The 15,008-nt window shown below is 42.2% G+C and overlaps 1 protein-coding gene across 24 annotated transcripts in view; it reads right to left on the minus strand.

The window, feature by feature from the left end:
* The window catches only part of TRIM9 (tripartite motif containing 9), a gene marked incomplete at both ends in the record, with an annotated part of 113,098 nt that overhangs the window by 4,191 nt on the left and 93,899 nt on the right, over positions 1–15,008 (minus strand). For 5 of the 24 annotated variants that reach the window (XM_080707766.1, XM_080707771.1, XM_080707762.1 and 2 more), the window contains one exon: positions 1,791–2,094. In XM_080707766.1, the coding sequence (XP_080563892.1) occupies positions 1,791–2,094 (304 nt within the window). Of the gene's footprint in view, positions 1–1,790; positions 2,095–2,922; positions 2,947–3,389; positions 3,432–6,157; positions 6,347–15,008 lie in introns of all 24 variants that reach the window. The other 19 variants (XM_080707767.1, XM_080707759.1, XM_080707773.1 and 16 more) reach the window with 12 other exon arrangements.

A 15,008-nucleotide genomic window follows, 5' to 3' on the forward strand; every position in this document is an offset into this window, starting at 1 on the left:
GTTCAAGAAATCTGCATACAAATGTCATTTTACGAAGAATTGTGTCTTTTGCTTCAATAGAAGGTTTCATGAAATGCCATTAAATGGGGACGATCAGATTTTTCTTCCCTCCTATTGTGAGATGGAGCCAGAGGACGTCATCTTCATCTCAGCAGAACACAGACGTTTAAAAGTGTCATTCATTTCCTCCCACATGCAGAATACAGAATGTACAGTCATTAAAAGACAGGCTTACAAACTGCATCATGTTACTCACAGGCTCAACAGCGACAGCACAAGCGACATGCAGTTTGCATGCAAGCAGATGTGTCCCGCTTTGAGGATGTGTTTCTCTGCACAGTGTGATGGTAGTGTTCTTATTTATTCACCTCTTCACTCCGAAATAAAGATGCTAAGTAGGGTACATGGGCAAGGGTTTCAGGGGTCTAGTGTTTCAAGAGTTGTCCAAAGGCAAATCACTGAAGATAACTGCTTATCTACATCCAGTTGGATTTGACATCAAGTTGAAATGGTGTGTGCACTCATCTCAAGTGACAGCAAATAATACACTTTTGAATGGACTGAAAATATCCCAAGGAAATAGGGGGCCCTAGGGATGTACTGGCTAGAGAAGGGTCAGTGATGACCACGTAGAAAAGGCTAAAATAGTGGAGTCTGGTTATTCTGCCACTGCCTGATTGATTGTCCTTTGATCTACCGGGACACAACTGGATTCCCCCCCTTCCCCAAACACCAGTGAACTTGTACCCTGGGGAATCTATGAGAGTAAGGTAGCTCAGTGTCCATGAAAGACACTTCTTGGCCTAAGAAATTAATGAAAAAAATACATTTGAAGAGAACACAAAGGAAAAAAGAAAACCCAAGGAAGAATAGTGTAGATTACAGTTAGATAATAATTATCTGTATTTTGGGGCAGGCATAGTAGAATATGCCTGTAATTCCAGTACTTGGGAGACTGAGACTGGAAGATTGCAGGTTGAAGAACAGCCTCAGCAACACAGTGAGACTTTTTAACAACCTAGGGAGACCCTGTTTGAAAATAAAAAAGAAAAAGGGCTAGGGGTATAGCTCAGAGGTAGAGTGTCCCTGGGTTCAATCCCTACTACCACAAAATAATAATAACAAAATCTATATTTTGGTGTTAGAGAAAATCTTTAAGGAGACTACATTCTCTTCCTTCAGCAAACTGGATGCTCTAAATTTGTACACGAATAAGAGAGTTCTTCTAGTGCAAAGCTATCCAAATTGGCATTTGTAAGACTTAGTCTGATGTGGTTTCTATTCCACATGGAAGTATTGATAATGATCATCACAAGAACAGTGGCTTATATTCTCAGATAACTTCAGTGTGAGGCATGTTCTCATTTCTCAATCATTAGAACAACTTCTGTATAAAAAATTATTAGACTCATACAGAGGATTTTCAAACCAAACCAAGGTTTAGAAAAAACAAATTACCTTGGCCCAAAGCACTTTTCTGAGAAGTCACTGGCCTGGGTTTTAGATGCCTGGATTCTTTTCCTATAATGGATATGCCTGGGGAGTCTAGTTTATAGCCCTGGGTGGAAGAGAGCAATGAAGCCTAACATACGTGCTGGCTACTCTATCACTATACAAAACGTAACTGGGCAGCATGGACCCAGCTGAGAGGAATGGATTGCCTGTGGGACTCACTGAGGACTGCCTGACCCACCTCCTTAATGTTGTCTAGGGATCGGACTTTGAAATAGGGCTATCCCTGGTGACCAGGAGCCAACGTGAAGAAGGCTCGGTTGGGGGGTGCAGGGTACCTGTTGGTGTGAGAGTTGTTGTGCATGAACCAGCTCCGGTTATTGTCCACATACATTGCCCAAGCTTTGTCGTCTTTTCCTAACATCACATCCTTCATCACATCCATGCGAGCTACGCCAAAGGCAGGGTCGGGATGGTTGTCATAGCGATCTATGGTTAGCTCCCAGTAGTGGACGCCCTTGGAGAAGCCAGTCTTCCCCAGTACCACCCGGTCATCGTAGCTACTGCAGGTCACTGTCAGGTTGTCATTGGAGAAGATGATGTCCGAGTGCGCTGAGCCAGGGTCGAAAGCAAACCAGGCCACTGAGAACAAGAGAATGGAATTGGGTTATTAAGACAGACCCAATCAGCTCAGCACCCTCACACACTCCTGGGCAGAGAGTGGTGTCGTGTTTTCATGCTGCCATGCAGGAAGGAGGTATCCGGGGCCAGAGGGGCTGTGAGTGAGCAGATAGGACACATCCTGGGAGATGGTACTCTGCACCGGAAGCAGACAGAGGACGCACGACCGATTCAGCAGGGGTTACCTGGCTCAGACTGCACTCCCAACCAGGTGATCCGGGAGTGAAGTGGCATCGAGTTTGGAAGGTGCAAGTCCCTTCCCCTGGTGACTGGCAGAACAGTGCACCAGAGACATATGGGGAGAGGGGACGCGCTAAGGTGCCTGTATAACCCCTGAAGCGGGGAGGCTAGATCTAGAGTCCTGGATGGAGGAGGGATAAAACACACGGAGTGAAATCAGGAAATACCCCCTAAGCAGAAATGCTACAGTCTTGTCCTGAAAAATTCCTTGGCTCTTGTGCCTGCTCACAAGCTGTGAAGCTATAAGCAATATAAACTAATATTTCACGAGTGATCGTGACTTGGATGTTGGACAGGTTGCTTCCTTCATAACTTAAATGTGTTTCTCTGAAAATTAACATGTCATCTAATTGGCTGGAGCAGTAGGGAGTTTGGATGTCAGGTGCAGATAGAAGGATGTCTTTGTACACCTCACAATGACCCCAGCTCTAAATGCTGCTACAAATAACACTCTCCAGAGAGATTTGATTGCTGACTTGTTGAACCTGTGAGCCACCTCACATGCACTTCCATCTTTGCTACTGGTAACAGAGTAAGATTATTCCATACCTGCCAACAGCTTTTTAATGTCAACTGTTGTCATTCCAGTGAAAGGCATGGGGGAGAGAAACAGGAAGCAAAATTGACATTGATAAGAAAACATGTCTCTTTTAATAGACTAATACCCCCAAAGGGCTCCATTGAAAAAGTTACATACACGACAGCAGTGGGTCTGACCTGTACCTGTACCTATATTTAATGCTCATAGATAGTGTCTTGGATTGATGCATAAGAAACTGGGCGGGGAGGGGAGGTGGGGAGTAAGCTTTGACATAGAAAATTTAAAAAGAAACAGGCATATGTTTTCCGGCTTTTTTTTTTTTCAAAGAATTTGAGAAACTGTTATATATAATGGGGTTAGAATGACAATTAGACAATTTTATTGACATAAAAAGATGCTGCCATTTATTTCATGAAAGAAATTGAGCGTGCCAGTCACATAGGTAAAAGATAACAATTACAATAGGAATACTTGCCTAATTGAGAGTAAGGTGCAGACTGTGTCTCAAAATTGCATCCTATAAAGAGATAACTACACATCAAAGCTATGAAACAACAACCAGGCTGATAAAAGTTATTTGTTTACATTTAAGAAGCACCAACTAAATATAGTCACCAGAGGCCTGATTCATATAAAAAACACAAAGCCCCTTTTGTTTTGTTTTCTTTATTGGGTGAAAGTAGCTTTTCTGCTCTTTCCAAATGAAAAGTATGTCTTTTCATCCTTTAACAATTCCTTATCCAAACAATTCTAAATGCTTCAGCTTAATTTTTTCTCATCTTTCAAATTCAATCTGGTCCATTGAAGTTTCTATACTAAGAAGGCTGACTTTATTTTAAATGAGACAAAATTGGCCAAATTGAAATGGAGAAATCCTTAGGCCTTGATAAAATTCTACTCTGAATAACTAACTCTTCTATGCATTCCTAACTCTGGATGCCAAAAGATCTTTGTTGTGACTTGGGTTTAAGTTAAATGATACATATATAACGAGATGTATAATGTAATCCTTATGTTAAAACATCTGATAATTGTTAATAAAGATGTGAATTGAATTTGTGTGTGTGTGTGTGTGTGTGTGTGTGTGTGTGTGTGTGTGTATGGTAGTAGGGATTGAATCCAAGGACATCCTACCTTTGAACTATACCCCTCCCATCCTATTTTATTTTTTATTTTGAAACAAAGCTTCACTAAGTTGCTGAGAGTCTCATGAAATTGCTGAGGCTGGCCTCAAACCTTTGATGCTCTTGTCTCAGCCTCCCAAGTACTGGGATTACGCGCCACCATGCCCAGGTGAATCAAATGTTTTAAAAACAAAAGTGACCTCTTCTTCATAGATTATTTTGTTACACCAATCCTTCTCACCTGAGGGAGGGGAGATGGGACGGTGAGGGTGAACTTTTTCAACCATCCCCCTCTCCTTAGGGTTGGGAGGCCCCACCCCAGGAGAAGCCATATGGTTGAGGAGAGCAGTCTAGTCCTCCAAGGTTCAAGGGTGTGTGACCAACAACTTCCCGTGGTGTTTGGAACTAGTCTAGAAAATGTGGTTTTGATAATTATGAGGGGATAAGGGCTCATGTACTATTTCCTCTTCCAATTAACAAGGCCCTTATTACTACTTTCTAAAACAATCGAAGGATAATATGCAGGCTTAAAAAAGTTACAAGGATTAAAAATTTATGACAAAAAAGAGATGAAGTTAGAAACAAAATTCAGGTTATGACCTTACTTTAGTTCTTCTACTCTGGGATGCATTCACAGACACGAGTATCATTTTCTTCCAACTCATGGCTGCTTTTTATGTTTCGTTTCTACCTATTGTCACGTCAGCTCCTTCTCATGGGTTAGAGCGGAGTGAGGATGAGCATCCAGAATTTTAAGAACGAATTTCATACGCAGCTTTGAAGATAAATTTGTGGAATCCGACAAGGGCTTTTGAAATTTCTAAATGAATCATGCCTTGTGCAAGTCTTTTATGAAACAAGTATTTTCAAATCTTTTTACACTACTTTAAACACATACATTTAAGATTCAACAATACAACTAGAACAATATTGTTAAATATACCTGTCAAACACCCCCAAACCCACATTCCATTTTATTCTTGAGACAATATACATTACAAAGACTGTAACAATATTCCAGTACATTAGACACAGTGAAGGGAGTTCCATAACAAAGCATGTCGGAAAGCCAGTAGTGCACAGAAAAACAATAAGGAACGGAAAAGCACAAAGAAAAAAAGGTCATTTCCAAGAGAGCTTGACGTCCCTGCATCCTTTTTGCACTGTCATGCTGTGGCCTTCTCCATTCCAGGATGTGGGATGAGCCAAAAGAATAAAATAAAAAACCAAAAGAAACCTTTGGAAACGTGAAATGTGTATCATGTATATCCATGATTACAATATAGTCCTGAAGAGATCAAATAGGTCTGCATTGTAGATATTTTAAAGTTCTATTTGCTAGATGGAGCTCACCACTAACACAAGTAAGTCTAGCTTCTCTGAAATCAGCCATCAGCCCTATGGCTACATCCAGCATGCCTATGGGAACCGTCCCCGAGGCCGTGCATTTGGATTTATTGGGTCTGTGGGCACCGGGTGTCAGGGGCTAAGGGTTTCTAATTCAGCTCTTGGTGGGCCTTGCCCTTTGCTAGGAGAGTAGCCAGGAGCCCGTGGCCATACCACCGAGGGCAGATTTTTGCAGAAAATGCTTCCACTCTCTGCTCTGGGCTTTGCCTGCTTTGCTGGATGTATTCTGCTGCCGGTGTGTTTCCACTTTTTATTTGATTTTTGTTAGTAAAGATCTCTTGAGTCTATGTTTAATCAGACCACTCCAGGCTGGATGCACTGATCCAGTCTCCCAGACACAGCTGGATTCCTGGATACAGAAAGGTTGCAAACCCCCAAACTACGGCCACGGCCTCCACTACTCAGCCAGTGCCTGCGCCGTGCTATGCCGCTATCCGTGGCGGTGCCAGCTTGTGCAAAAAGAACAACTTCACTCATCACTTTCCAATGCCATTACACATGGACCACGGCTCCGTGGTGGGTCCTTATAGCACACAAACGAGTACGCCACGAAGCCCCACCATCCAAATGCTCTCCACACCCGAAGCAGGCCACAGACAGAGACTAGCTCATCCCCCTCACCACGCACACGAACGGCAAGAACAAAACAGATATTTCAGGGATGCCTCCAAGGCACAGAGATGGAGAGGAAAGGTCTGACATCTCAGCTCACCCGATGTATTGAGAGACTGTAAGGAAGAATGCAAGCTCAGCTGGTGGGGTGAGGATCGGAAATCAAAGTAGGATCTCCCGGGGAAGCTGGGTTGTAGATTAAGGGTGGAGGAGAAAGGACTCATTCTACGGAGCGGCAATCTTTCCGAAGGCACTGGAAAAGGGAGGGTCTGTTCTTCTGAATCTGTGTCTAGATGTAAGATTAATGCAAACTAGAGATCAGAAATCTGCTCTCTGCCCATGCACAGTTCCCCAAGACCTGCTTGGCTCATGCATTCACACAAAGCTTCTTCTCTCCCGCCGGGCACCATAGGCGGGCATTAAGGAAACCAAGATGTCTGGGGCTGGCAGGGAATTCCCAGCACAAATGGGACCTCAGACTAGATGCTTCTAACATCACAGGCAATTGTTTTCGTTTTCCCCAAGTTTTAGGGGTAGAAAAAGTATTTTGGAAAGTTTCCTTTAAATTAAACAAAACATTTTAGAGTTGAATTCAGAAACCTCAGCAGTAAATTTTACCCATTGATGACCAAGAGGAGACTAATACTTTACCAGCTTCAGCTACCCTGGAAATTACTGCGTATTCAACAATAGTATCTTAAAGGGTTTCTACAGAGGAGACAAGTCTTACAAATTGTTCCGGATTTTCACTTTCTCTGTAAATATGCTTTTTTTTTTTTTTTGGTCCATCTCTAGATGCATGAGATGATTTTCTATATTAGCACACTTACGACTTGATCTTTGAATAAGAGCAAAAATGTAATTTATTTGGTAGAGAGCCTTCCCTTTGCTTCTGAATGATGACCAGACCCCAGGGAACATCACTTGGCCATCTCTGATTCTCCAGTGATAAATAGGCTGTGGGTGGTGGGGAAGGGCATTGCTGTAAAGTGGCTCTGTTTCTTTTTAGATAGGTCTAGCATGAAGATCATTATCATATCAGAGTAATAAGGCCTTATCAATTACTTGATCTGATTTTAGAAGCTTGTGAGTTTCCCTAAATTATAAAAATTATTCCTTTCCACCGTGTCAAACAATAATTATCTGTGCAGTGATGTGGTATTGTCAAAGATAGATCTTACCCACTGGAGTCTTAAACTCTTTTTGTGTGTGTGTGTGTGTGTGTGTGTGTGTGTGTGTGTGTGTGTGTGTGAGACACTCGGGATTGAACCCAGAGGAATACTACCTCTGAGCTAAAACCCCAGCCTGATTTTATCTTATTTGGAAACAGGGTCTCATTAAGTTGTGAAGGGCCTAAGTTGCCGAGGCTGCTTCGAACCTGCCATCCTCCTGTCTCAGCCTCCCATGTACTGGGATTACAAGCATGCACCACCATGCCCGGCTTTTAAACTCATTTTAAGAGTAAAAATTCAGGAACTGTAGAGGGTATGTAGGTTCTATTTCATGTTCCAAACCTGCAACGAACATTCTTCTCATTGAAAAAAGATTTTGGTTTTTGTGGCCAGCAGATGTTCTGAGGGTATTTTTCTGGATTGAGTCTATTTGCAGCTCATCTTTGGTACACACCTTTTTCTTCTTGGAATGCCACCCTGTACATGTTTGGGCAAAAATAACTAAAGTGTATATGTGCAGAACGTGATCATTTCTGAAAAGCTTAGAACAAGGGCTTCGGCAAGTTGGAACCCAGGAGCATTGTACCTCCGAACTACACCCCTAGCCCTATTTTAAAATTTGAAACAGGGTCTCACTGAGTTGCAAAGGGCCGCACTAAGTAGCTGAGGCTGTCTGCGAACTGAGATCCTCTGGTCTCTGCCTCCCGAATGCTGGGATTACAAGTGTGTGCCACCACGCCGGGCTGGCTTTGGCAAGTTTTAACACTGCCAAGAAGCAGTCTCATTTTTCACTTCTGAGCTCACAATATTAAAATTAGACTTTAAACTTATCTTTAGGGGAAGATTTTCTTTTCTAAGTATAAACCAAATCTCAGAGAAAAAGAATTGCTATTTGTGGAGTTAAGGTTTTATGTTCCCAATAATAATACAGTGAAATTTCTACCTCAACTTCATACAAACTTGGCATGTCTGGTCCTTTTTGTTGTTGGTGTCCAGGCATGATACATTAAAATTTATTTATATTACAATCAGTTTAATGGAAAATTAGCTTTCTAGTTTAATGGAAAGGTTTGAAACGCACTACTAATGCACTTGGGCTTCTTTTAGGAAGAGAAGGCATTTATCACTAAACTTATATAGTAAAAGAGGCATGTGTGTGTGCGTGCGCACGTGTGCGCGCGCACTACTGAGGATTGAATGCAGGAGCATTTTACCTCCAAGCTATACTCCCAATCCCTTTAATTTTTTTTTTTTTTATTTTGAAACAGGATCTCAATTGCTGAGGCTGGCTTGGAACCTGTGATCCTCCTGTCTCCCAAGTACTGGAATTATATATGTGTGCCACTGCATGTGTATAAAGACTTTTTATCTTTAAGTTATCTACAAGTTATCTTTAAATTATTTAACAATAATTTGCTTGAAAAAAATGTTTTTGTGGTACTAGAATTGAATCCAGGTGTTTTCTACCTTTGAGCGATACCCCCAATCCTTTTTTATTTTAAAACAGTATCTCATTCAGTTGCTTAGGGCGTTGCCCACTTGCTAAGGTTAGTGTTGAAGGTTGTGATCCTCCTGTCTCAGCCTCCTTTCCTAAGTACTGGGATAACAGGGGTGCATCACCATACCCAGCTTGAAAATGTGTCTTTAACCAGATGTGACAATCAGTTTATCACATTGAAAGTAACTGTTCCTTTCAAAATTAAGAGAAGAGACTTATGCGGTAAGATAAATTTCAGAGTGTATTGAATTCCCAAACAATCACTGAAAACGCACAGAGAGACGTGTACTGAGTCTAGAACTTGGGGTGTGTACCCAATTCTGTCATGAACCGTACTCACCTTTTCTATTCTCAGCACCAGGACAAAGAACTTTGGTTGGTGGTGTCACTGCTCTGGGTGGGGGCTGAGGGCAGCTATGGCTATATGGGGTTAATAATGGGACACTAAAATGGTTGTTGTTTTTCCCAATCTTTTATGTGGATCTATTCTTTTCTGATGACCCAATTTTCCTTGACTCCCCTTACTCTTGATCTATTCCCTCTACCCAGGCAAACATTTAACATCAATGTTATCCAACCATCCCATTTTTGGTTTTGAGTTTTTTCCCCCACCTACTCCTGACCAGCTAAATTTCATACCTCCCTTTTTTTGTAAGCAGCTCCTAAAAACAAAACCGCCCTGCTCTGCCATGCGAACTTCCCACATGAGAGAAGAGAGAGAGAAGAGGGAGAGAGGGAGAGAGGGAGAGAGAGAGAGAGAGAGAGAGAGAGAGAGAGAGAGAGAGAGAGAGAGAGATTTTTGTGTGTGTGTCCTGGGGGTGGAACACCCAGGGACTTTCTATCTCAGAGCAACATCCCCAGCCCTATTTTTTTTTTTTTTTATTCTTTCTGCTTTTGAAACAGGGTCTCACTGAGTTGCGAAGGCCCTTGCTAAGTAGTTGAAGCTGTCTGTGAACCGCCATTCTCCACTCTCAGCCTCTGGAATGCTGGGATTACAAGCCTGTGCCACCGCACCCAGCTTAGAGAGAGATATTTCTACCTGATTCCAGACAGGTACTTCTCCCTTTGCAACCCTCCCTGTAGGTGTGCACACCAGGTGAGTGTCCGGCCAGGTATCTGCAGGTTATCTATGCCACTTCAGATGATCTTAAACGCAGGAGGATTATCCAGAAGATAGTTATCCCAATACAAACTGGTGAGGAACCATCACGCTTTCCCTGAAGTTCCGGGATAAGGAGCTCACAGCCTCCAGCCATGTCCCAAGCTCCTGGGGTTATCCTGGGGTTATCCTGGAGTTATCCTGGGGTTATCCTCCTTTGGGAACTCTACCACTAACTCTAGCATTACTATCTGAGGCCACACGAAACAGATCACTAGTTCTTAAAGTATTTAAGGTCAGTCATCAAATACTTTAAATACTCCCCCTTTTTGGGCTAAACAGAATCTGTTTCCAACTATTTTTCTATATTGGAGCCCAAATCCTTCACTCTCCTGGTTGTGCCCCTCTGGACACATTCAAAGGCTTAATCCAAAGACAATGTGATGATATAGTGTGTACTGCCTCTCCCTGGTTTAGCCAAGTCATACTTAACTCACACTGAACACACACACACACACACACACACACACACACACACACACACACACACACAAATACCCAAGTGTGTATTTTGTGTTATACTCATGGGATGCAAGAAGGATGTACATCCTGCTTCCTAATCTCGTCTTCAAAAGAAACTACTGAGATATGAAGAAGGCCTCGCAGCCATTAATATTTTAGTCATCAAAACAAACAGAAATGAGATGGCCATTTTTTTTCTAGAATACATGATATAAAGCTATGTTTTGTGTCAGAGCTAATATTCAGGATGAGGACTCATTTTTAACTTGCAGATCTCAAGAGATAGGCAAGTAGCTCCCTAAGAGACTGTGTGTGTGTGTGTGTGTGTGTGTGTGTGAGTGTGTGTGTGTGTGTGTGTGCGTGCGTGCGTGCGCACGCCTGGTATTGGGGACAGAACCCAGGGGCATTGTACCACCGAGCTATACCTACAGCCCTATTTTTAAAATCTTTTTAGTTTTGAAACAGGCTCTCACTGAGTTGCGAAGGGCCTCGCTAAGTAGCTGAGGCTGTCCGCGAACCGTGATCCTCCAGTCTCTGCCTCCCAAATGCTGGGATTACAAGTGTGCGCCACCACGCCTGGCTTCCCTAATAGACTTCTATAACTCATGTTTCATCAGTGGGAACCACAATAAAAACCATATGTCCGAGGCTGAATGTGGAGGCCTCAGGCCTGTCTATCACTCTAAGATGAGTTCCTGCAAATGTCTCAAGAGGTGCTTTCCATCTAAGTGGAAATGACCATTGTCTACTTCTTGCTCTTTCCTGGACTTCTTTCCCTCCCCACCTGGGATTAGCTGCAGTCTGGAAAGGGAGCCTGGCTAAGGGCAGAGGCTTCTGCTGGAAAGAAGCTGTCAAGAGTTACCAGAGCGAAGATCAGCTGGAGGACCACATGTACGCTCTACTGGCTTTGGCTTCAAGTAGAAAACAGCAGATCTAGGTGGTGTAGTCTGGCTCCCTGTATATTTCTTTTATTTAATTAGCTGACATGTATTTAATTACTGAACACGTATCGTGTGCTGCACGTGTGTCATTGTATTAGAATTGAGCAGCTGGCAAACATGTTTGGCAGAAGGTTGACCATATGAGAAATAGTAAGTTAGAGCTGGGCGTGGTGGCGCACGCTTGTAATCCCCGCTCTTGGGAGGCAGAGACAGGAGGATTGCGCAGGTTCAAAGCCAGCCTTGCTGGCTTAAGAGACCTTGTTTCCAAATAAAATATGAAATAGGTATGGGAGTGTAGCCTGGAGATAGAAGGGTTCCATCCCCAGTACCACGAAAAAAAAAAAAAAGTAAGTTAGAGAAATTTTGTCATTTATTGATTGATTTTTTTGATACTTCTAGAGGTGGCATTTTTGACCAATTCCAACATGAATAGAGTATTAAATATTTCTATGAATGCAGAATAATTCAGAAATGTAAAGGACAGTCTTTGAAGTATTATTCTTGGGATTCAAAGGAAAAAAGCAAACTGAAAGAGGTTTCTTATGACAGTGTTCACTAATTCAGCTTCTCCAGTGCCCTGGTGGGAGCCCTGGGGTCTTCCTGTCTGGTAGGGAACAGCTTCACAACTGAGCAGTCCTTGGGCCCTGGCCCAACAACATGGCTGCATTTCAGAGCACAGTAAAATAAGATATGTCATTAAGAATGGTGCAAGCAGTGTTAAAGATGAGTTTCAGTTCAATTACAAGCCAGCTGTAAAATAATTTGCTTTTGTTGGAGAGATTTTGAAAGAGACAAAGCAATGAATGAAGGAGGCTGAGTTTTCTTCAGTGATCTAATAAGCAACCAAAGTCACAATTATGTCCAACTGGTACATAATTTAGAACAAACGGCAGTGTTTTAAGCTTTCTTAAGTGTAGCATTAATTGCAGTTGAGAAGGAAAAAAAGAAATCCATTTTTAAGACATCCTTTTAAAAGGTAGTTTGCTGTCTCTAGGATGCATGCTTCATCACCAAGTCCTCCACTCCAGCTTAGAATACCATGGCATTAAAAAAAAAAAAAAAGAACACTATGGCACTGTCTATAAGGAACTATTGGAAAAGCTGGAAAAATCATGCAGTTCCATCAGATACATGAGATTCCAAAGAACTAAACTGCTTTTCAGAGTTTTTATCTGCAAAGCACATTCCCCAGAACTGAAAAAATCGGGTCTGGATCCATTTGGCCCTATGGAAAAAACTGAGGGGCTTTTTTGTTTATATTATGCATGTTGTTGAAATTACAAGGAACAAAAAGTTTCTCTCTCTCTCTCTCTCTCTCTCTCTCTCTCTCTCTCATTCTCTCTCTCTCTCTCATTCTCTGAGCATGTTGTAAATTAAATTTACCAAAATTTGGTCAGGTATGATTGGCTTATTTTTAAGATTTAGCCCTGGAAATGTATGTTCTTTTAATTGAATGATTTTTGAGAGCCCCAGATATTCTGGGGAAGTGAAGCAGAGGCATGGAAGACATCTCAGTGGACTATGTACTTTTTCTTATATGATCCTTTCTAAACTATTTGCTGTGCGTGTTGAATTGTCAGTGTCCTAGGCAGGACTTTAAGATACACTAAGATGCTTCGAGGAGATGGGATGTATTTAATGACTTATAGTATTCTCTGAACTACTTAACAGCTTTCCACAGTAACTTTGAAGACAGAAGCCACAAAAGTAATAGTTGTAAAGAAGTTAGAGGTCATCTGATCTAAAACCATCGTTTTACAGATGGCAAATCTGAAGTTCAGAGGGTGGAGGGGCATACTCAAGTCACACTGGCACTTGTGGTGGGATGAGATGTAGACTTGGGCAAGATCAATTTATGGTGGATAAAATCTGGGTTGCCAAGGCTTTTATTGCTCGGTTGTGACTTGGAAATGTATAAACGGTAAGGTGGATGACATAGGCCATATGGCACACTCAAGTGTCTCAGGAGCCACCAAGCTTTAATATCAACCACAAACCCCGAATGCTATTTAGGATGAGTCTTTTCTTCTGTAAATAGAGTTATCCAGTGGACTGTGCCTAGGGACTGAAAGGCAAACACATTACAACTGCCCTTTGGGATTCTGGCCACAGGGGCGGGTAGGCTGAGATGTCCCTTTCCTCACAAGGTTTCAACTTCTTGCTGGGAAGCAGAGTGTCTCAGTATATCAGGGTTTAAACGTGGAGTACTTAAGCTAGGCCAAAGTAACCATAAAATTATATCAACAAAGAGATTTTGGACAGATGCATCTAAGGCCATTTGGCATCCAGACAAATAGAATTTTATGTTTTACATTATACCTGTTAGATATTTTCTGGGTGGTTTCCTATCATGTGTGATACTGAGAGTCTAATCAGGGAAAAAGACATTTTAATTTTCATGAGAAACATCCTCTATGTCCACTTTTTAGAACAATTTATAAGATGTAACATAGAGAATCCCAACTATTTATTGTTGCTAGAGGAAACAATTTTGAAAAACATCAGGTAGATGTCTACCAAGGACATTCCACTAAGGATGCTCCAGAGCTCTCTTCAATGCCCTGGGTACACCTCTGCTAGTTAGTGCTTTTGTTCACCTGTTTGTCTAAAACCTGATTAACCAATTATCACAGATTTTCAGCTGAGATTTTCCAGTTGAGATCTGGAGGGCTAGAAAACTTCTGTGATTAAATAGATCTGTGGTTTTTAACCTGAGCAGGACTCCTAGTCCCAGATCTAATCTGGTAGTAGCCTTTAAGGCTTCACAGGGGCACCTATAACATTGCTTTCCCTTCCCAGGCAGTGACCCATCACTGCCAGCCAAGAGCATCCACTTGGGGAGGAGCGTCTCTCTAGGTGAGCTGCTCAGTTGGGTGGAAGGTAGCTAGGGGAAGCATAGAGGAGAGGTCTAGGTATTATGTTGGGAGGGACAGCCACATCCACATCTCCTTTTTTTTTTTTTTTTTTTTTTTTTTTTTTTTTTTTTAGGCTGGCCAGGAACCTGCAATCCTCCTGTCTCAGCCTTCCAAGTACTGGGATTACAAGCATGTACCACCATGCCTGGTTCATATCTCCTTTTTAAACAGAAATGTTATCCTTATTTATTTATTTATTTTGCAGTACTTGGGATTGAGCCCCGGTGCATTAAACCTCTGAGCTATATACCCCCATCCCTATTTTTTATTCTTTATTTGGAAACAGGGTCTCACTAAGTTGCGAAGGGCCTCATTAAGTAACAGGCTGGCCACAAACCTGCAATCCTCCTGTCTCAGCCTCCCACGTACTGGGATTACAAGTGTACGCCACCACGCCTGGCTAGGAATGTTATTCTTTTTGACAAAAGTCTAACATGACTTTTGAAAATATTAAAGTCCTATTTCTGGATTTCTGGATGAGCCCACAAGGCAGCCACAGAGGGTGGCTTAGACCTAGCAGATAGGGTAGTTCTCCCTCCCCTTTTTGCCTTTTGGTTAAATGCAAGTAACATTTCTGTAATGTCAGCAGCACTGTGTACTGTGCTGGGTGTTGGATGCTAAAAAAAAAAAGTGGGCCTGTGATGTTACCTAACCTTTTAGAAGCTCCGTTTTCCCATATGGAGAGTAGGATGATGACACCTTCCTTGGAGGGTGTGGCCAACAGAACAATAATAGCCTATCCCGATGCCCACAACCTAATCTCCAAAAAGCCCTCTGAATTTGTTACCTTTCATAGCAAAAGAG

This window comes from Muscardinus avellanarius (genome assembly GCF_963383645.1).
Source record: "Muscardinus avellanarius genome assembly, chromosome: 12".
Taxonomy (NCBI): domain Eukaryota; kingdom Metazoa; phylum Chordata; class Mammalia; order Rodentia; family Gliridae; genus Muscardinus; species Muscardinus avellanarius.